We start from the raw sequence: 23495 nt of genomic DNA on the forward strand, positions 1-23495 counted from the left end.
ATTATTTTATATATTGATCGTATAAGGACTGGAGATTAAGATTATTTAATTTTGCATCTGAATTGATCCATTATATATAGTGAATAATAGTAGTATATTGAACGAATATGATTAATTTCTATTAAAGTAGGGTTCGTTATTATATTCATAAAATATAAGATAAGGACAAATAAATTAAATAATAATCGCTGTGTGGGTGTTTTGAGAATTTTGTATGACTGAATGATGTTTAAATAATTAACTCAATTTGGAAGTGATTAAATAACTCCTAGTTAGGCACAGCCCAAACTATCTACCATGAATCTAATCATATAAAATTAATATTAATTAAATTTAATTAAATTATTTTATCAATCATACCTTATTATTCAAAACCAAATAGGCAAATAGCCATGCATATTTCAATTCAATTACTGTGTGGTTGCATAATTCTTAAGTTTATGATAAATTATAAGTACAGTATGATATTTTGGATTTGCAAATGGAACATTAATTAAATATTGTCACAAACTAGTGTAATAGTATCATTTGTTCTTACACATGCATGATGCATCCACATAGATGTCTTCCATTTTCATATTTTATTTGTAAAATGTGTAAGTCATGTTATGATTGCATAAATTTTAATCTCACGTATGTTTTTTTACAAAATATATAGTATATTATGATGAGAAATTTGGGTGTGATTTAATAAAAGAGTTTGGCACGAATTAAATAGAGTAGTAAATAAAATTTAATATCGTGTGAATAAATTCAACACATATGCATACAATTATATAAATTTTAAAACCCGGATATAAGAGAAAAGGAGTTGGGAGGATGAATTTAAATTTTAAATTTAACCACCTAGGTGATGCAAACTACCAATAATCGATGAATTTTTTTGTAATAACATATTCTAATAGAATTTTGCTAAAGCGACATGTACTAATTAGTAAGGTGGCTACCCTCATAATTAAAAGTATACAGCAAATAACAACCAGAGAGATAAATACCTCAAAGAATGAAAAGCATTTTTTATTAAATGAAATTAACCTCCTTAAATTAAAGCTACTTTTATTTTGTATCATAGAAAAGTTGTTGTAACTTTTATATACTTGCCAACGACCTATTGATGGCCTTTAATTCTTTCCTGAAAAGCAGAATTAATACAATTATTATTATTTTACGGTAAATTATATGATCTACTATTAAATTTTTTTTACAACGAATCTCTTATCTCCGTGCAATATACATATATAAATAATTTAATTTAATTAATATTTAAATGCTATTTAATGTATTTTAATAATTTATTAATAGTTTAAAATCTCAAATTTTATTTTACAAAATTATTTTTGAAAAAATTGAAAAGGGTTTAGTGTGGGCAACCAAAATTTTAAAAGTTATTTATCATCACTAGCCTTGCTTTCTATGGGTTTTAAACAAATACTTGTAATTAATTTGTTTTAAAAGTAATTGATATACTAAGTTACTATCGTATTGGTTTCTTATGGAACTATCTAAGTTATTCCCCCAATTTGAATCTAAACTCCAAATATTGAATATACTAGTATTACATATTATTTCAGACTTTAATTAATAACCCTATTATATATAGTATACTATATTAAAGATACCTATGGTCCCTTAATTCTTACTACTCGTCCACTTGATGATATCCCACTCCCATTATTCATTACATAACTTAGTTAGGGTCAATTTCTAGTCCTTTAAAACACAGCATTAGTGACTGTCGGTAAAATTATTTTTTGAACGAAACTTATAAGTAATGAATTATTAACACATAATTAATACTCCATAAACATTTAGTATTTTTTAGATGAAATCACTTCTCTCGATGGCGGATGAGATTGACAGATAATGTGGGGATGTATGGCAACTCTTTTTATCCATTAATGTCTTTTTATCTATAATGATTTGAATAGAACGTTTAATTTTATTTTTATAGTGTTTTTATTATTGTTTCTGTTATGAACTATTATGTGCTTCGACCATGAGCATTTCTTCTATAAATAAATAATAGGAGTACTATTAAAACATTAGAAAGTGCAAGACATTTTATGATCTTTCTGCTTTAAAATAAAGCACGCTTTACGTATATATTTAGCAAATTTTACAAATTTTAAGACGCAATTAAAGGTTCCATTGACTGACAAACTTAGTAGGCATATCTAGACGATTTTTTTAGCATGTTTTTTATATTTAATACGAAAATAACATCACATTGCTAAAATATGAAAGAAAAAAAAAAAAAACTGTTTAAAAGAAGCTACAAACGAAATAAATTCGAGGTCTCATAAATTGGGGTAAGAATTTATATAAAAATAGTTAAGTTTCTCAATATATATATTCCCTCCGTCCCAGATAATTCGATCTAATATTTCATTTTGGGCCGTTCCACATAATTTGTCCCACTTCACTTTTACCATTTTTGGTAGTTGACCTCATATTCCACTAACTCATTCCTACTCACATTTTATTATAAAATTAATACTTTAAAAGTAGGACTCACATCACACCAACTTTTTCAACCCACTTTCCATTAGATTTCTTAAAACTTGAGCCGGGTCAAAGTGTCTAAAATTATCTGGGACGGAGAGAGTATTTAGTATATGAAGACGTATACAAGTTTTTAAAAAATAATGATAAAGATGATATGTATTTTATGTATATTATTTAAATTCATAATTTTTGCATGCATTGCTTGTACTAGACGTGTGAATCGTGTGATATTCATTTGGTCAAATAAATTTTTTTGAAGTTTGGAGATTGGGCAAACAACGAAATTTGAATTTATTTATTTACACTATCTGGTGTCCCTACAAAGGAACACAATTATTTTATATACAAAAATGTAAAGGGCAATTTATTGGCTTCACCAATATTTGATGACTTTGAATAACTTAATTTATGCGCCTCAATAAATTTCATTTACGAGATACACTGTAACAATTAAGTTTACCTTTATTTTACACCAATGAATTTTAAAAATTTGATCTTTTTTTTTTTTTTTTTGTATTTTGTTAGTAGTACTAGGACTTTATTTCTGAAAAGACCATTTTGAAAATTCGTTGTCATAAGTCAATATTTTACTATCGTTTGGTACTATTTCAGCTTTTTTAATTTTTTAATTAGAGTGAATCTTCCGTGTGATTCTATCTTACATTTGAAGTTAACCATACCAATTTATGATTATAGAATTAATTAAAATTAACTTAATATTTTATTTATGTTACGTCGATGTTGACTACCAAGGGCAAATTGCAAATCAGTGCTTACAGTTAACATATTATATTTATATACTGTTAATCAGATGTTACAATTATTATTTCAACGATTAATTATGTCCACTGGTATCCAATGCTATAACCATTGACCATTATTATTTTCGAAAAAAAAAATAGTCTCACCAATAATAGTATTTAAAAAAGACATGTTTAGCAGTCAAGGTTAGGAAGTAGAGGAGAAATTGTATTCAACCAAGTATAATAATCCTAATTGCATGTGTCGCTTTGATATAATATTAAGCTCCCTTAAATAACAAATTAGTTCACCAGTCAATTTATTGAAATTTGCCTCTTTTGTAAAATGGCTCTGGTTATCACATGCCTCTTGTTAAATTTTATAAAATAAATTTGACTATTTGGGGTTAGAGACTTAAAGTCGCTATAATCTATAACCAAGAATTAGGGACTATCACTAAACTTTTTTTAAAAGAAAATAAAATATATTGTCTCATTAAATATTTTGTCATATTTACTAGAACGGGGAAAATAGCTGCATGTGATGAACATTTTAATTAATAACCAGAGCCATTTTACATTTTATATTTAGTATATTAATTATATAGTATTTTTTTTAAGAAAAGAAAATGTGTCAATTTTTTGTATGAAAAAAAAATGTAACATCTAGGTGGAGGAAATATTTTAAAAACTAGTGTTAATCCCTAAGAGAGTATGACACTTAATAGTGGACAAATGGAGTATATTTCTGAATGAGCGTTTTATTTTCATTTTCTTATGATCAATGTATTTTGTAGAAACGATCTCTCCTGTCCTAAAGAGAAAAGTAAAATAGTTTCCTAAAATTAGTACACGTCTAAATATGAATTTTTTTTAACAAATTATACAAAATTATTACCGTGGATCCAATAATCCACTAACACTAATACAGTAGTACTTCCACTAACTTTATCCTCTCTTTCTCTTATTTCTTCCACCTCTCTTACTTTATCAATTGTACATTAAAACTCATGTCATTTACAAGTTTGTTTATTTTTTTAGAAAAGAGGGAGTATTATACTTAGTTCCTATGTCAGCAATTAGAACTTCTGATTTGCCATCTCGATCCAACTGCAGTTAGGAGGCCCGATTTATTTTTATTATAAATAGTAAATAAAATCGTTTCATTATAAAACTAAATACTCATAATGACTTACATTTCATTATTTTCTTCAACTCACTTTCATTTGTAGTATATTTTTCTTAAAACTCATGACGAACTTAATATAGACTCTAATCATGGACATATAAAGTAGTAAACCAATGAATATGGAATTTAAAGAAAAAAGTACAATTAAGTATGTGATATAAAATCCGGGGACAGTGTAAATTCCTATGTTTGTGCTAATCAAGTAGAAATTCCTTAAATCTGACCCCCAAATTATGCTAAGCACATGCTTGAGATTTCATAATCACCTTGGAATGATGGTTAAGTTTAATCTTGGTTGTCACTTTGAATTTTTACACACACAGTAACACCTTTATGTCAGTTTGAAGGGGTGATATCGAATATCTTGACTTTTCGAAAACGTACAAATATGTGTGATTTTCTTAAATATGGATAGAAAAATTACTGTTGAGTCACATGGAACATTGAATATCAATTAAAATCTTCAGTTAGAAAAGACAACTTCTTAACCTATACGACTCAATAATATTATATGCATTTTTTGTCCAATTAATTCAAGAAAATGCAAGCTCTTTCTTACAAAAAAATAAAAATAAAAAACAAGTTGAGCACCGAACGGTTTATAAACTAAGATTTTCATTAAATATTACTACTAATTTTGTTTGATAAGAAGTCTATATTTATATATTTAGATGCATGTTGTATATGGGCTTTTTGGTGACCAGAGAGGCCACTTTTGAGATAAATAAATTCCAGTAGTAAAATACTCAACTAAATAATCACTGATTAATCACCCATATCAAAAAAGGAAAATATAACTGAAAATCTTAAAAATATTTGATTAAAAATATTTGATTACCTTTTTAAAATTTTAAAACCGAATAATAAACATTCATTACATATCATACAAGATAACCTGATTATTGAATGATTGAGACCTGAATTTTGGTAGAATTGTTAAATGTGTTAAAACATAGAAAAAAAAATATTTGAATATTTGAATGAGTAGAGATAATAAACCAAAAATTTACTTTAAATATTGACAAATCACATCTTATTTGATAGGAGTACTACAACTCAAAAAAGAAAGAGTAGCATTTTGAATGAGAGGTTTATCTCTGAATAATTTTGGTGGAAAAAATATGAGAAAACAAACTAATATCCACCTCTGTTTATAATTGATGAAATAAGGTAAGTAACTAAGTGTGCATTAAGTATTAGTATAATATTAATCATAATTGCAAATTGCGAATTTATTATTACTATATTATTGTTTTTTTGTGAATAATTGTTAAATTAATTTTGTGTGGCAAGAGATAATGCGGCGGCATAATTTTGTTTTATTGAAATTCCATACCGTAGGTATCTAATTACCAAACGCAAGTTGGATTCTATTTATATATTACACCAGTAGCTTTCGCAACTTAACTTTCATTTGATTTTGCAAAGTTGAATTCTCGAACATTTCATAAAAAGTAGATTTGTACTCCATAATAATGTTGTAGTAATTGCTTAGTCGTTGACCTAAAAGGTCAGAGTGGTTCAATGGTGTGTTTTTATAGAATATATAGTAATAATTATTTTTAATTTGTTTATATAATACTCAATTTATTATGTATTGGATAAAAGAGAAACGTCTTACTGCTAAAATTGTGCTTCAATAACTGGTTCTATTACGTTTTTGAGCTCTTGCCTGGCCTCAATTATAAGAATTAAAAAGATGATGAACTTATCTTCATGAAATCCACAAGATTAATATACTAATATATGGTGAAAAACTTCTAAAAATAGAAGTGAAGTAACTTTGGTGGCGGACCAATATGATAATACTCCCTCCGTTCGGCAGTACGAATTTTAAAAATTTTTAAGAAAAATGGGTTGGAAAAAGTTAATGGAATATGAGTCTTACTTGTATATATTAATTTTAAATGAAATATGAGTAGAGTGAGTTAGTGGAATGTCAGATCCTATTACCATTTATGATAAAAGTGAACCGAGACTCTTATTCATGAATAAAAAGAATAGTAAACTATCGTTTAGGAACATTGAAATAATATTTTATCAGACAATATCAAACAATATACCCTGCTAAAATAATTGGAGATGAATAATGAATGATCGTTTATTCAATGACGTTAGTAGCTCGAGCCCTTAGCCTGTAATTAATTTAGGTGAAATGTGATTGAAATGTGAACTAATTTCTTTTTATGGTGAAATTGAAAACAGCACGTCAACCGATCACCAGAAACAGATTGTAGGCCTGGCCCATAAAAGGGAAATTATACTTTTGGGTTTTAACAAACTCTTTTGTGGGCCCAATTCTACCAATTATCATATTGTATCCTACCTTTTTTGCTATGGATACACGAAATTATTTGCTTGTATAATTAATTACTTATATATAGAGCTTACTGGATCATTGTCGACCTGAAACTATAATTTGAAGTTTCGAAAATACATTGTAGTATAAATCATCGTTGAGAATTTAAATTAAAAAGTTATTACAGGTCATGATATTATTGTAACTTGAGTCGAAACCTAATTTATAAATAAAGAAGATTCAAAGTATCACATGTAGCGGGAATGCAAAAAATGGAATAAAAAGGGAATTAATTTTTATAATTATGAAAAATGAATAAATTGAGGTAAAAAATGGATATTGATTTTATGGCAGTTATTTAGAAAATTAGTAGTATCATTGATTGACAGTGAGTAATCACATCAATTTTGGGGTGATATAATAATCCATTTGAGTGATTATATATTTTATATGCTGGCCGAATTATCCATCATCAAATTAATCTTGCAAACATACACTCTTAATTAAAATGAATTATTTAATAAATCGTGTCTTATCACTCAAACAAAATACTTTGGTACAATATTAAATTATGGAGTATGTAACCGGTGAAAGGGGAGTGATCAATTGTTAACTTTCTTAAGTTGTTAATTTGTTAATTCATCAATGTAGTATATTAAAAATGTCAACACGAAGACATTAAAATGTCAACACATAATTTTGTTGAATTCAATGTAATGTGTTGATATTTTGATGTCACCGTATTGACATTTTTAATACACTATATTGATGAGTTAACAGAGTTAGCAACTTAAATAGTTAACAATATAACGCACCCATTGATGAAATATGATAAGTATGCAAAAGTATTTACTTTACCATGCATTCAATTTTGTTAATCAAACAACAATATAAAAATTAATTTAATCTTAAAATTACGTATTAACAAACTAATATGAGTTTATTCATAATTTTTATAACAATTCTTTTATTTTGAATGAGTAAATATCCGTTATATTATGTAGTAGTAGTAATTCCTTCTATAGCAAATTTACAATATGTGCAAACATAGAAATGAAATATACTTGGTCAAAAACTTTCTCTTATGTTACAACTAAATAAACTTTTTTTCGTGTATAAATAAATAAATAAATAAATTGGAATAAACAAGGTGTGTCGGCGGGTCGGATCCGAGAAGGAGAAACGGGTCCGACCCGGATCTATCGTTTTCGTAATAAATTTTCCTTATCTGGTAATCCTCATTCGTAAACTCCATTAATTCAATTCAAATCAAATACCGTAAATGCATCAATAGATGAGAATGAGATGGCGTGTTGAAATCATCGTTAATCATTAGCTAAAGTGATGATAATTGATAATCATCATCGTCTTCGTCTTCGTCTTCACTCAAATCGGTAGATAAATTAAGCGTTTTCCATATCCCACTGAAAACAGCATTCAACCGCAACAACACTATAATTACTTCATTTACCAACTGATTTGATAGTTTATTTTTTTTTCAATTTTTTTTTTTAATTTTTTCAGCTGATTCGATATTTATTTAACGCTACGCGAGCATCTCCTCTCCCTCTCTATCTCTCTCTCTCACACACAAACACACACGCGCGCCAGCTCAAACAGCCGCTGGATTGGAAAATTTTGATTGCATTTTGTGAGGATGGGTGCAACGTGCTGGCCTCATGAGCCGGAGGTAAATCTCGATTCGCGATACTGCTGTAGTGGCGTTATGAGCTTTAGTTTTTGGTTGATTTCTCTAGAATTTCTAGGATTGGATGCAGCTGTGATTTGAGTTATTCTGGATTATTGTTGATTTACTGCAATTTAACTGCTGTTTTGATACTCAATTGAGGAGAAAGTACAATGGCAATAGTGTTGATAGAGAAAACCCGCTTTAAACAGGTATCACGATTCACGCGTGCTATATGTGTGTATTAACGCAAAAAAACAAAAAAAAAAACAAAATAGCATGTGTATGTTAGCCATTGTTAACCTTGCTACTCAGGAAATTAACCTTAAGCTGAGTAGTAGGCTTTGTCCAATCTGATTTTATCCATTTTTATGTCATTGAATGTTGATATGTTGCACATGTAGTTTAAACGATTTTGTTCAAATTATGCTTAATGTGAAGTACTTCATGTTTCAGTTGAATTCAATCAGAAGAAAGGTTGCTGCAATGTCTGGATGTGATGCCAAGGAGGTCAGAATTGTTGTATCCCCATATAGGATTTGTCCACTGGGAGCTCATATTGACCATCAGGTATGGATTATGTCATTTTTAAAAGCGATTCTGTTTTATGAGTCTTGATAGTTTACTTGTTGTTAGTGGCCTTACAAGCCTCGTTAAACCTTTAGTGATGAAAATATGTGGATGAAGCTATAGTGTAACTTAATGCATGTTTTCTCCTGAGCTTTTAATGTCTACTGTTATGAGTTTCCTTAAAAGAGTTTATGTTAGTTAGACATCTTTATCTTTTACCTAACACTTGAAGCAATTAATGATATCTGCTATGTGCAATAGATCCTAGACTGTAGATTAGTAACTGTTTGTTAGTTAGACATCTTTATCTGTATTATGTTTACTAGTTGGTATCATTGTTACAGGGTGGGACTGTTTCAGCAATGACAATCGATAAGGGTATAATTCTTGGATTTGTTCCGTCCAGTGATTGTCAGGTACCACCCTTTTTAAACACCACATCAAGAGGTGTAGCAGTGATGTATAACTAATGTGATTCCAAGAGGCGAGCATATTTGAGAATATTTTAATGAAATTTACTTCCTGTGATTTACTTCATTATTTTTCTGTGTAGGTTCTTCTACAATCTGGACAATTTAAAGGTGAAGTTAAGTTCAGGTGATTACTAGAGCATCATTTTGATTTCTGAGTTTCAGTAACACAATAACATTTTTTTTTTCTCTGATATATTATGATTTAGTCAGCACTCATCTTGGTTCTCCCTCTCTCCATCTCCCTCTCCCACCATATGGAAACTGGTTGTTCCTACTTCGAAGCCCCTAAAATTGCATCCTTTCTGTTATACCATATCATGATGATGATGATGGTATCCAACTTTTTACTCGTGCATTATCTTACTCAAGTAGCTAATATTGTACCTAGACCTAGCCTATTGCTGATTTATGCTTGAAGAGCCAATAGCTGTCAAAAGTTGTTTAAGTTGATTTCTGTGAATCTAAAATTGTTGGAAACTGGTGCTTTTACATAGAAAGATAGCTTGATAATTACACATGCTTTGTGTTCATTTCTCTCTCTTTCTTCCACCGAGTAGAAATGCAAATGATTGGGGTATAACATTCATGTGCTCATGAATAAAGTTTTCTGCATGGCGGATTCACAGGGTGGATGAAGAGCAACTGCCTGGAAATGCTTCCAAATCAAATAATTCAGGTGGTGTAAAAAATTCGTCTGTTGCACTGGAAGAGTGTGGCTGGGGAAATTATGCCAGAGGAGCAATTTATGCATTACAGAAAAGAGGGAACCATCTAAAGCAGGTTTTCTTGCTTTCCTGCCTCCTTTAATGAACTGTGCTTTAATTTTGTGTCCAGATCAACTTTCGCAATTGAGAAATGGTATTTGAGTTCTACAGGTAAGAAATAGTACACTCAGACTATGCTATAGTACAGTCCTGTGCCGACCAAACCTCCGTCATTTGGGAAATAGAAGCTGACAGTTTGGATGCTCTTTTCCTGTGCTTGCAATTAGATATTATGAGGATTTACTTTTATATGCTTAGGCATCACATATAATTTTATTATGGTCATGCTTTATTGGTATTGCTTTGATAAAGGGATTTAAAAACACATATCTCTGCTGACATAAATGCTTGCAATCTTTATGGAATACTTTTTTCATCCATATGGTGGATAACTCATAGTTGTATATCAGTGTCCTTATATCCAACAAACTTTATTGTTATCTTGCAGGGCATTGTGGGATTCATCCGTGGCGACGAGGGGCTAGACAGTTCAGGGCTTAGCTCTTCAGCAGCTGTAGGTGTACACTCTTCTTCTCCCGTACAAATTTTATGTTATATGCTGAGCTGATTGGTTTCTAGCTTGATAGTAAAGCACTCTTACATGTTGTAATTACTATGTTTACCATTTCTTTTCATGTTGTTGCTGAAAACCGATCTCACTGATTCACTGTTCGCTACTATGTTCTGCTGCCAATTTAAAATTTGCCTCGTAAATAGTTAGCATGATATCTAAAATAGATTCAATTTATGCTTTGTTGTTTCTGGGTAGTGGGTATGAATTATTCCATGAGCATCTAACTACAGAATGGCATGGGAGACAAAACTAATATCTCATATGTAAATCTTTAGAGCCATGACCTTCTGAATGCACTACCATGAATCTTACAGCAGCCCATCATTTTTCTCTTCTTCCTGTGTGGTTACGGAAATCTCTTGTTAGACAGGTTGGTGTGGCGTATCTGTTGGCTTTTGAAAGTGCCAATAACCTTAAAATATCTCCGACAGAGAACATTGAATATGACAGGTACAGATATCTGATAAATTTAAATCAATGGCTCGATTTTTCCTTGTTTCTGTATCTGTATACAGTAAATTATTTTCTCCTTCAGTCTCTCCTATAATAATTGATCACACTTCACCAAACATGCAGGTTAATTGAAAATGAATATTTAGGTCTGAGAAATGGCATATTGGATCAATCAGCCATATTGCTTTCAAGCTATGGCTGTTTAACTTGTATGGACTGTAAGGTAAATAACCTTTTGTCTTTAAAAAATCATATTATCAGGATTTACCTTTTTCAAACTGTGTGCCTTGTATAATTTGCATAGTGGTTCACAATGGTCCATGCTTCCCATCATGTTATTGTACATAGCTTTCCTATTAAAGAGTTTGGCTCTATATTTCACACTAAAGAACAAAGAGTGGTGATGTATTAGAAAATTTGGGATTTTAGTTTCTGAAGCTGACCTTTGAAAAAGTTTGGGTGTGGGTTGGTTTCTATAATGGATCCGACCAGCTAATGGATATTGATTGCGAATTATGATAGCAGAATGTCTAAAAGGATAAATTTTCTAAATTTCTTTCTAAAGGATGCTTCATTGGAATGTTATCTTGTGGTGTTCCCGTGTTAATGTTCAACAATATCTTTCACTATTCTGTTAGTTATTGTACACTTTCTTTGCATGGTTTTGCATGTCTATTGACACAGCAATTACACATGGCAAGCTTTTTTCTTAAAACATTTCTACAAAATTCACTTATTTTCAAGTCTAAACTGGTTAATGCTTTACAACTTAGTGGAGTTCTGTCTAAACTCTTCCTCCATTCAATGAGGACAAGGTAGACCTATTGTCGAGGTTGTAGTTATATTTTTCACACTTGAATGGAGTAGGTTATTCTAGAACAATCACCACTGCTGTACATAGAATCAAGAGTACACATTTTCTGATAAGATAGCCTGCTTTTACTAGGTTTGTTTGCTCTGAACTCATTCACTATTAGCTAAAATGAATTGGTTTTGACTGATGATGTATTTTCATTCTACAAATCATTGTCACAGTATTAATCATTTGTTTTACTTGTTTGTGCATCTATGCAGCTTTATAGTAAAAGGTTACAACTTTGCTCTGATCATATCCATAATTGTTAAACCAGTAGGTTGTAGCTGGTTCCTTTTAAATTTCAAATCATTGTCTGTTTTGCATTGTTTTACATAGACAGATGACTTAATTAAGTGACACTCTCTGACAGCTACTGATTATCTCATTCCATTTCAGTCACAAGCTTTCGTTGAAATTGCTCTTCCTGTGCAGACCAAAGAGCACAGACTTATAAGCTCTCCAGACTTGAATAGAAATCTTAATGTGATAAAGAAGCAGTTCAAGATACTACTCGCATTTTCAGGCTTGAAGCAGGCTTTGACAACAAATCCCGGTTATAATTCTCGAGTTGCAGAATGTCGGGATGCTGCAAGAATTCTGCTTCAGTAAGATCCTTGTTAGACCATGTCCTGAATGTAGTTTGTGTGGCCTCAAGAAAAACATAGCATTTCTTATCATATTATATTGACACAAATAGTACCTCCAACTTGTGCAAGAAGGATATAGTATCAGAATGACTGATGTTGGTTTGAGTGGATTTGGACTCTATGAAAATGGATATTTAATAACTTTAAAACGAAGAACAAAACGAAAATGAAAACCATGGATTTAACTCTGGGTTTGACACTCATGAGTCGTGACCTTGCAAATCATTCAACCCCAAACTTGAAATAGGCTCCACAAACCCCAGCTCTAAACTTGGTAGTCTTCCATCATAATAAAATCTCTTAAAACAGGTTGTGATATTCTCCCTTTAATCTGATCTCCGTCCCTTTCAGTCCCTGCAAGGCATGTGTCATAGTCCTTGCTTGATAACTATACTATGTTTAACAATTAACATAAAACTGCACCAGACAGTCAACCATATATTGTGTTGTCTCGGTCTCTTTCCTAATCATGTCTGCTTATTTACAGGGCTTCTGGGATTGAAGGGTTGGAACCCATCCTATCTAATGGTACGTGCACAGCTTTCTTATATTTGAATGTTTGTGCTTATTGTTGTTGGTGCTCAGATTCTGTTAAATTCTACAGTTGAACCGGAAGTCTACGAGGAGCACAAGGTGTGCTACTTACTCACCCTTTTGAAGTGATATATAGTGGAGTAGTAGTTTTTTTCTATGCTAGTTATTCTTTTTGAAGAAGGTCGATCCTTTATACATAACTTTCTGCTTAGGAATCAGGATCACTATTCACTGATGACATCTCTGATAATTTGGGGTTGGGCAGTTGTCTATAATCTTGAAATGAGTAAGATTTAACTGATGCATGTAAGGCCATAACTATCAACACTTCCTGCTCTAAGAAAAAAAAATATTTGTTTATTCTGCTTTAAAGATAACTTATACTCCAATTAAGATCAAAATGAAGAGAAGCAGACATTCACATCATTCCAATCTCCATCCAAATCAGAGGTCATGTGGTTACTGTCCTATCGAGCCTTCAGGGATCACCCTTGTCTACTCTTACCAGATAGTATAACTCCCGATGATGATTTGACCTAGCCTTTGTTATCTACCTCGGCCTTGACCTTTGAAGCTAATATTTACGGCTTTGGTGCAGAGCAAACTAGATGCCACTCTTCTGAGAAGAGCAGAGCACTATTTCTCCGAGAACAAGCGAGTTTTAAAAGGTTCTGCTCTTGCACTTAACAGAAAGATAGATCTCCTCGAACTATTAGTTTTTGTCTCTAATCTTCATTAGCAAACCAATATTTTTCTATTGACACTTCCGTAAAAATCACATCAAGGTCTCGAGGCTTGGGCTTCTGGAAACCTAGAGGATTTTGGGAAGCTGATTTCGGCATCCGGTTTGAGTTCTATCCAAAATTACGAAAGTGGTAAGACATCTTTACCATATATCTATTGGAGTAGTAACAAATGTGATATTCTTCAAAAATTTTACTATTTCTTCCATGCATACACGTTCATGGGCTTCTGTACATATATGTTTAGGCCAAATCCCTTCCTATTCTTACTAGGATTAAGACTCGTAGACGTAGATTCATATCGTATTAAACTGAGTAAATAATCCATGTGTTTATTTGTTTGTATTTGTGATTACTTGACCAATTATTTCCGAACAAATTAACCCGAGGGTGAAACCTACATTTGTTGCGAACTATAATGCGGAAAATCTCACAGTTGATTCTATCTTGCATAACAAAAACAGGTTGCGAGCCTCTTATCCAACTCTACGAGATCCTAGTGAAAGCACCAGGTGTTTTTGGAGCGCGTTTCAGTGGTGCAGGGTTCCGTGGATGCTGCATTGCATTTGTAGACGCTGACCGTGCTTTGGAGGCTGCCTCGTTTACCAGGAAAGAGTACACTAAGGTTCAACCTAAGCTGGCGAGCCAGATCGATCAAGATAAGATGGTCTTGATATGCGATGCAGGTGATTGTGCTTGCGTCATATGATCTCAACAAATCAGTTATACAAAATACAAAGCTTAGTTTTAAACGCAATCCATATTTCATTCATTTGAGCCCTGCAATAATGCTCAAAGTTGTAGCAGCTTCAACATTGAGAAGTGTAGTACTACACTAGTGGACTGGAAATTCAATATATATAACCCAGAAATGTACTCCACATACATATGTATTTTCTCGTCGAGTACTCGACGATCCTATGTATGTATTTTCTCGTCGAGTACTCGACGATCCTACTCGACATTCGAAATACACTATAATTTTTGGAAATGATTTTCCATATTGTCCTGTATTTTAGAATATTTTATTGATGAAAGTCGAGAGCTTATATTGATAACTATTTAATGAGAAATATATTATACGGCAAAAATAATTTTATACATTTATTGTAATTATAATACGTACGTATTTTATTTTACAAATTCCTCAAGGAGAAGTTTAAATTGTTCATTTTCTATATAACTTCAAATAAATAATAAAATAAGAAATCAAGATTTAATTTTTATACAATTGTATAAAAGTCAATAAAATTCTTCAAAGTATTAAGAAACAAAATACAAAACAAAACAAAAAAATGAACCAAATCAGAGCGATAATCACAGATGGAAGTTCAATTAAAATATGGAACATAACCTTGAGGTACAAATCATGAGATTGAGTACAAAGTAAGAAAACAGCCTTTGATCAATATATTTCTTTGACTTCTTTACTGACATATTAATCGAATTCTTCAGAGAAATATATGGTATTAATCCGTAAACTCGATCGAGCAAGGTTCAGAACACCTATGATCAAACCAATAAAAATATGGAACATAACATTTCACTTGAATTAATTATTTATAAGCCTTTTGAATATAAAAATCCATCACAAAGGCAATATGAGATAGATAAACCCCGTTTCGGTATAAGAAGATTGTGAGTTCTGCTCTTTTAATGGTAGTAACAAAATTTACTAATATTTTTATGACAAAAATTCAATATAGATTAATGTAAATAAAGCCATGGAGATGATAAAAGTTCAATAAAAGCAGGGATACTAAACAGTCATATGCCAAACAATTCCAATGTACAAAACGATAGATCATCTAGCAAGTACCAAAACTCCTCAAGAAAGTAAGGTATCGGTTTAATATGCCAATTTGAAGGGGTGAAATTAACACTTATAACTCAGCACAAAAGATAGTGACATCGAACTTCCGACAGATCCCAAAAATACGGTGCTATTAGAAGACAGGCTTAATAGTTACGACCAAATGTCACGTCATTCTGCACTGGAATTATAGTGTGCTCACTTTTTGGGCTTCTTTGGAGAAGGAGTGTCTCCATGCTCGGGCTTGCGTTTGATATTCAAGAAGTGTTCAACCTACAGACAACCAAGCAAAATAACATGAGTTACGGAGCTATAAACTACAGAAAGAGAAAAGCTAAAGCCCCATCATAAATATAAGATAAACCTATTTTCCTTACCTTTTTATCACCAAGCATGGGTGTCAAGCCCCCACCCAGGTCTGTCTCTACAGTTGCATAACCACTCCGTGGATCGCTACTTTGCCTGCAAACATTAAGTGTAAATATAATTAACACAAGAGCCAAAGTAAGTTCATTTAAACAAAGAGCATCTAGATATTTTGGGAGAGAAGGAAAACATGAATGGAGAAAAATGAGGCAGAAGTAGCAGTGGAGAGAAGAAGCAGATGATATAGCAATCTTTTCAGAAATGTGCCAACTACTGGTAAATGTTTGGGATGAACTTTTTTAGGAACAAGAATGGAGAAGCAAAGGAAAGTTTTCTTCCATGTGTAAGTGAGGCAACACATAATGAAACGAAAAAAAGAACAATAGAAAAATCGTACCCTGGTTTGACATTGCCGCTTAAGACAAGATAAGGAGCTTTAAGCTGAGCTTGAGCTTCCCTCATTCTTGAAACTGAAAGTGATGGTGTATCAGCATTTTTCATCTGCTTTATTTTCAACTCTTCCTGATACTGCCGCATTCGCTTTTCTTGTTTCATCTTTCCAGGGCCTTTCCCGTGGAACTTGTGCGAGAGTAGACGAAAAGCTTCTTTTGGTGTCAACTGTTGAGAAAGGAAAGTAACATATTAGAGAGATTTGGTTAATTCCAGGTATAGAGTGCAGGTTTCACAGATTTCCACTTTCTCAATATGCAAACTAGAATTTAGTAGTAGTTCAATGTTTATTTCTATGACATAAAGTAACATTTAAGGATTTACTTGGGAATCAAAAGTAGCATGAGCTTGAATCATCTAATTTTATGAATATAGCTAGTTCAAGATTCGAGGTTGTGGAACTCATAAAATCTGTTCTGCTAACTAGTTCTCACTTAGCATGGTCCAACTTAAACAAGCGGATTGGGCTGATAATCTATTTTGCAAAAGAATGGCATCATAATTTGAAATCTAGAATTCTGCACTTATTCAGGTCACACTGATATATCTCTTAATCATCTAAGGGATAATATGCACTGAAGACCATGATATAGCCGTTCAGAGAATTGAAATAAAAAAGAAACTATTGAGAAATGAGACGGCATGTAAACATTAAACAAAGATATGAAGTAAAAGAGAAGATACTTACAATCCGGCCATATTCATCTAATCGCTCAATATTTATATCCTTAGTTCCATCTCCACCTACTATGCCAACAAGTTTGCTTTTCTTCTTATCCATGTTTCGCCCACCCCATTCAATAGTTTCCTTGAGAGTCCCACGATTTTTCAAAAGTTGAAGCGCACCTCCTAGACCCTTACCAACTGCCTGTTCATGAATTGTCTCATCTGGAGCCACCTCCTCTTCTTTTTCCTCTGTGTGGGTCTCATCTGGAGTGGGCTCTTGTACATCAGTCAAGCCACCATCTTCATCCATCATTTCATGATCAGATGTGCTGGGTGCCACATCTTCCTCCATGAAGACGGCATCTTCACTTGCAGGTTTTTTCTCTTCTGAGATAAGTATGAGAAAAACATAAGAATTAAAATGGAGAAAAATACTGCTTATCACCCAGCATTTGGGCACACAGAGTCAAGTTCCACGTATAGGAAAGGAAGTCAATTAGTTGTTAAAGCCACAGGTGAAAGCATGATTAAATGCCATAAACAAGGAAAAGGCTGGAAAATGTTCATTATTTAATGGAGCATCAGAGATATCTATTTCTAGAAGGAAACGTGTTAATGGGAAGCACAGTAAAGAACACAAGAAAGGATATAAAGGTTCGAGCAGAAAACCAGCACAACTAACAATAGAATTTGATTAAACATCCAAATATGATTAAATGAGGTAGGCAGCTAGCAGAAGACAAATCAGTAGATGATTTCAAGCTTTATCTAAATTAGATAACCAACCAACTGTCAGTCATCTTTCTGATGACCAATGCTAGTAAAAGGTATGACTAAAACCAGCAGCTATATGTTTCTATGAAACATAGCCTTCTAAATTGGTATAATTTCTTAAGTTGATAGTCCTAAGGCTAACACAACTTCGAAAAAATAATAATATTAAGCACAGGTCATTGAAACAGGTCATTGAAAGAGAGAGAATTCAGGAATTTAATAGTTGCATACCTTCATTAAGTTGTAGGCTCCAAACAAACTCGTCCATCTCTGTGAAGGTAACCTTATTCTCTGGTTGATCCCCAGAACTTTCATTTGGATTGTCAGAAGCTGACACATTGGCATCACGAGAGGCTAGGAGCTTAATAACCACGGAGCCAGATTTTTCTGTTCCATTTTGTTTTTGCAAGGCTATTTTTCTCGCTCTTTCCAATGATTTCCGGAGTTCATCATCATCATCACCAAAAGCAGGTGCATCTTCTTCCTCTGTCTGCATGGTAACCCCTTGCTCTTGCCGGAGAGACTTAGATGCCTCATCTGCTTTAGCTAATGCTGATTGGTAAGCATTGCTCCTCGTTTCAGCCTCAATTCTATCCTCTTCCTCCTTACGAATCTGTCGTCTCCCATCTTTCCTAGAACCAAGATCCTCAACACCCAGTCCAGAAGCTATAGCCTCAGCTTCAAGGGCATTTATGTCCAGCTTATCCTTCTTCCTCAAAGACTTCTTTTTCTTTGGCTTCTTAAATTTGGCCATTTCTTCTTGGGTATAATAATCTGTTGATGTCTTCCCAATTGGATTCAGATCTTCACCATGATTGCTTGCAGACACTCCTTGAATTCTTCTTCGGAGCTGGCGTTGAATTACAAAACCTAAGTTAACTGAAATAGTCCTAGTTATATACTTAAACCAATCATCATATACACTAAATGAATAATTTACCTCTTCCAATTTCCTTTCAGCTTCACCAGAAAACCTTCCACTCGAATCAAGAGTTAACCCCTGTCACAACAAATAATTCAAGGGCGTAAATGAAAGAATATATTATTGAGCACAGTGTTTACACACGTAAAAATAACTTAATTAAAAAATATTAAACAAACCTCATCAGCGATAGGATCATCATATTGTGGAAGCATTTTTTTCTCTACACCCACTTCATCATTGAACCTAATATAACAAAATAAAAGAGAGATAATGAGTCAAACAAAAATCATGAGATATCATCAAGATCAGTTATGACTTTTTCTTACTTGTCATCATAAACACCAACTTTTTTCTTTGAATCTCTATAAGCCTCGTCCCTTCGCTTTTGCTCTCCAATCTCCACATTTTCAAGCATATCAACCTCTGGTATATACAATTTAACGTCACCTTAGGAAATCTGAGTCCAGAAAATACCCCAAAAGATGAAAATAACTGAAGCAGTAGCATATAAATGCTATGAAAGAAGTACATAAATAATACCTTCATTGATGTCTCCATCAGCGAGTATGCTTTGATCTTTGAGAGTTAGCACAACTGCACCCCCTTCAAGTACTTTGTCCAGTCCATGGAGAACTTTGACTCCACCCAAGTGTTCTGCCAATAGATAATAGAAAACAAAATTTCAGCGCATTGATCATAATAAGTTGTCCCATCATACAAATTTACGGATTCCATGAGCACTTAAAAAGAATTACTTCAAAAATATGCAGCACAGAGGTTTCTAAGTATGAAAGTGACACCCATGCATGAGTTTAAAGGTAACATACGTGCTATGTCTTGAGTTCCTGATTCATCATCACTTCCTTCATCATTCATATTATCCTGTTCAGCAAACCAATTACTTATCAATATCTTCCACTCAAAAGAAAACAAAGTAGGACAATCAAACTAAACTAAAAACTGAACAGAAATTAAACATAAAGCTAATGTTACCTGCTCCTCAAAAATTCTTGAAAGCTGCAATGCTTTCTCCTTCTCAGTATTCCTTTTCTCTTCAATCTTCCTGCTCTTATTAACCCAAGACAAAATATCAGAAGCACCTTCAGACGTCTTCATCAACCTTTCTTCTTTCATTCTGACATAGAGAAAGAAATTAACCTGTAAGTCTACGACTGAAAGAAATTAAACTCCAGAAACAGTATGCTACAGAAAATTATTTAAAATAAGAATGTAATTAAAATACCCAGAATAGGACTTACTTAGAAATACGCTGCTCTAACTTAGATGTTGATTCACGATTATCAGCCTTCTCAGTTTGGTCAAGACTTTTGGCACCACTCTTGGCATCAGAGTTATCAACTTGGTGCTTACTAGTTTGATTGTGACTATAATCATTCTCAAATCTAGATTGGCCATCCTTGCTCTCGTCCTTCTGTTTTCGACTACTTTTATCTCTGTCACTTGCCCTATCCTTCTCTTGCTCTGCCAGCTTTTCCTTCTCTCTGTCTCTCTCCTTCCCCTTCTCTCTCTCAGCTGTATCTTTACCTCTATGTCTAGCAAATTCCCTTTCCCTCTCCCTATCTTTGTGCTTTTCTCGCTCCTTATCCTTTGATCTATCTTTTTCCTTCTCCTTGTCTCTATCCTTATCTCGGCTCTTCTCTTTTACTTTTTCTTTATCCCGTCCTCTTTCGGCGTCCTTCTCCGCTTCCTTTTCCCTTTCACGTTCCCGTTCCTTTTCCTTTATACGGTCCCTTCGCTCTTTGTCTTTCTCTTTTTCTTTGTGCTTGTCTCGTTCAGTATCCTGCTCTCGGCCCTTATCACGAATTTTATCTTTCTCCCTCTCATCCCTGTCCTCTTTCCTCCTATCCCTAGTGGATGATCGATCTTTCTCAGATTCTTTATTTTCCTTACTATTGTCCAGGACCTTTGACCTTTCTCGATCCCTACTCCTGTGATCTTTCTCCTCCCTACGGCCACTGCTTTTGCTCTTCTCTTTGCCACGGTTCTTGCCAGACTCTAGTGCTTCGTCAGATTCATTTTCCCCCATACCACCATAGTCTCCTGTCCATCTCTCCCTCATATTGTCACCTCCATCACGTCTTTCAACACTTCTGCGGTGCGTGGGATCAGTTAAATCCACCCCCATGACTTACAAGATTAATGATGATTGCCTTCAGATCGAATGCAGTGTTCACAAAATATCTGAGGATACAAAAAAATGAATTAATTATTTAAGCGACTAACATCTACATAATCAAATAATAACTCAAGAAGATCGATGAGAAGCACTCAAGGATACTGATACCATTATACCACCAAAGGAATCAAGCATTAGACATGCAACTTATTGATTTTCTAAACTACATTAAAATAATTGAACAAAAAGAGGGGCCAAGTAGCAGACGATATAAAGAAAAATTATAAGAAAACTCTCCAAAAGCAGCATCCGCTATTCTCCGGAAGCAAAACCCAAATACTGAATTACTGACTCCTGAAAACCAATTAGATATCTAGTTGTTTCAAGCACTAATAATAACCAAGTTTTTTTTCCTACCAGCAGAAGTTTTTAAAAAATTTCAAGGATTTCAGCCATCATCAACAAAACACAGAAGTTAGCTTCAACGAACGAGCTCCGGACAGCAATATCCATCCTCGATAACATAACAGCATATAACAACCCTACCTTATTGCCCGGACCTAATGATGTGAAATAGGCGATAATAAACACACACACACACACATCAACAAAACCCGAAAGCTCTTGATTTTTCTGTTAAATTAAGAGAATCATTAACTACATAAATTCATGCTAGAACCTCAAATTCATCGCAAATGAAGAAAGTAGGGACGGAATTAGGGTTTCAATTAACTAATACCACAGCAATAAACCGAAAAATCATCCACGCACATTTTGAATACATGAATCTAAATCACTTTTTCAAATAATAATAACGGAAAGGTACAGTAATCACCTTCAAATTCAACTGGAGACGAGAGAGCGAGCGACGGGAAAAGAAGATGATGAATGAAGAGAGAGATTCAATGTCGAAGATTTGTGTGTATATATTAAGAGCAACTATTAAAACTGGGCCGAATGTGAAAGGAAACTTATTTTGTGGGCCCATAAATATAAGGTAACAAATCAGGCCCAGATTTATCAAATTTAGAGCATCTCCGGTGGGCGGATGTCCCCCACGGACTTCTACTAGGACTTCCCATAAACACCTCCTACCACGTCACTAGGACTTACCTGCACAATCCGCCCTTCCCACGCGAACTTACCGCAATAAAAAAAATTCACAAATTCACAAATAAAGCAATTTACGTTTACGGAAATAAAAATTCGACACGAATACGAACGGGAAAAATTAACAACTTCATTAAAAAAAACATACAAGATTCAGAAGAAAAAAATAAACAAAAAAAAATTATATATAGAGTTTTTTTATTAAAAAAAAATAAAATTAAACTCGGACGTCCGCCCGCCCGTCACGCGGATATCCGAGGACATCCGGTGTCCTCATGGGACATCCGTATCCGAGGCGATGTGTTCCAATGGCGGACGTCCCGGTCGCCCGTCGCGGAAGTACGACCGGACATCCGGCGTTGGAGATGCTCTTATGACGTGTTTGTTGTGAGATTCTTTAAACGAAATTTTAAACTTGAGCACTAAGTAAAAACCCATGAGGATTTAGGCCTATAAATATTTTTTCCTTTATTTTATTAATATATATTACACTTTATTATTAAAATGAGATTGTGCCAATCTGATTGGCTGATATATATATTTGTAAAATATATATATCTTGAATATATTATATTAAAAAATTATAAAAATTATTTCAAAGTTTATAATTTTCTTCCTCTATAGATAGAAACCACGTTTGCTATATTTTTGCTTACAAGAAAATCTCATCTTTTTTCCTCCTATGATTCTTCGTTCTTTGATACAATTTCATATTTTCGGTTTCCTTTTTGCTATATCTTTGCACCAATTATGTATTACCAATTTCGTATTTCAATTATTGTAATTTAAGTTTTTTTTGTTTATATTTGTATTTTTTTAGTTTGTCATTATTATGTTTTTTATAAATTTTATTATGTAATAATAAATATTTTTTGTAATAATATTATTATTACAAAATAATAGTAGTACAAAAATAAAAATATAATGATGTTGTGGTGGTCATTGATAAACTATCAAAAGAGCTATAGTTGGGTTGGATAAATATTCAATGATATGAAAAAGGAAATTAATTAAATATTTAAAAAGTGAACAAACTGGTCTAATGATATTTATATAATTAACTCTAATTATTAATCTAATGATATTTATATAATTAATTCTAATTATTAATCTAATGATATTTATATAATTAATTCTAATAGTAAGTTTTTTATGGCATAACACAACCCATAACAGAAATTTAACTGAAGTCGAAAATGGATCTTTAACATCAATTTGAT

The 23495-nt window shown here is 32.7% G+C and overlaps 2 protein-coding genes across 5 annotated transcripts; one reads left to right on the top strand and one right to left on the bottom strand.

Moving 5' to 3' along the window:
- The first annotated feature begins 7992 nt into the window (after window positions 1–7992).
- GALAK (galacturonic acid kinase) lies at window positions 7993–15092 on the top strand. 4 transcript variants are annotated; one of them, XM_048094155.2, is made up of 15 exons: window positions 7993–8127; window positions 8258–8423; window positions 8877–8990; window positions 9335–9406; window positions 9544–9587; window positions 10090–10243; window positions 10676–10741; window positions 11172–11251; window positions 11378–11477; window positions 12507–12715; window positions 13245–13285; window positions 13362–13390; window positions 13890–13959; window positions 14077–14166; window positions 14499–15092. In XM_048094155.2, the coding sequence occupies exons 2-15, from the start codon at window positions 8391–8393 to the stop codon at window positions 14741–14743; spliced, it is 1347 nt and encodes a 448-aa protein (XP_047950112.1). In that variant the 5' UTR covers window positions 7993–8127; window positions 8258–8390; the 3' UTR covers window positions 14744–15092. The 4 variants fall into 4 exon arrangements, with proteins under 4 accessions (XP_047950112.1, XP_088913533.1, XP_047950111.1 ...); XM_048094154.2 differs by lacking the exons at window positions 7993–8127; window positions 8258–8423 and adding an exon at window positions 8503–8632; XM_048094156.2 differs by lacking the exons at window positions 7993–8127; window positions 8258–8423 and adding an exon at window positions 8506–8632 and having other exon boundaries at window positions 12543–12715.
- Window positions 15093–15765: 673 nt separating this feature from the next.
- Window positions 15766–22127, bottom strand: DOT2 (SART-1 family). The gene is made up of 13 exons (XM_048090156.2): window positions 22001–22127; window positions 20288–21230; window positions 20022–20163; window positions 19856–19910; window positions 19569–19682; window positions 19355–19451; window positions 19205–19271; window positions 19044–19103; window positions 18335–18953; window positions 17352–17716; window positions 16611–16831; window positions 16225–16309; window positions 15766–16120 (listed from the first exon to the last, which is right to left on the bottom strand). The coding sequence occupies exons 2-13, from the start codon at window positions 21172–21174 to the stop codon at window positions 16046–16048; spliced, it is 2787 nt and encodes a 928-aa protein (XP_047946113.1). The 5' UTR covers window positions 21175–21230; window positions 22001–22127; the 3' UTR covers window positions 15766–16045.
- Window positions 22128–23495: the final 1368 nt, after the last annotated feature.

Source organism: Salvia hispanica, chromosome 4 (genome assembly GCF_029641045.1).
Source record: "Salvia hispanica isolate PSC_SH4W2 chromosome 4, Shi_PSC_v1, whole genome shotgun sequence".
Taxonomy (NCBI): domain Eukaryota; kingdom Viridiplantae; phylum Streptophyta; class Magnoliopsida; order Lamiales; family Lamiaceae; genus Salvia; species Salvia hispanica.

What these genes read in the sequence shown, in the direction of transcription:
- GALAK (XM_048094154.2), top strand. Translation starts at nt 8,594, where the DNA reads ATGGCAATAGTGTTGATAGAGAAAACCCGCTTTAAACAG. An exon ending in AGAAAACCCGCTTTAAACAG is followed by an intron (nt 8,633 to 8,876) that starts GTATCACGATTC and finishes TTCATGTTTCAG; the next exon opens with TTGAATTCAATCAGAAGAAA. An exon ending in GCTGCAAGAATTCTGCTTCA is followed by an intron (nt 12,716 to 13,244) that starts GTAAGATCCTTG and finishes GCTTATTTACAG; the next exon opens with GGCTTCTGGGATTGAAGGGT.
- DOT2 (XM_048090156.2), bottom strand. Translation starts at nt 21,174, where the DNA reads ATGGGGGTGGATTTAACTGATCCCACGCACCGCAGAAGTGTTGAAAGA. An exon ending in GTTGGTGTTTATGATGACAA is followed by an intron (nt 19,272 to 19,354) that starts GTAAGAAAAAGT and finishes TTGTTATATTAG; the next exon opens with GTTCAATGATGAAGTGGGTG. An exon ending in GAGCCTACAACTTAATGAAG is followed by an intron (nt 17,717 to 18,334) that starts GTATGCAACTAT and finishes TACTTATCTCAG; the next exon opens with AAGAGAAAAAACCTGCAAGT.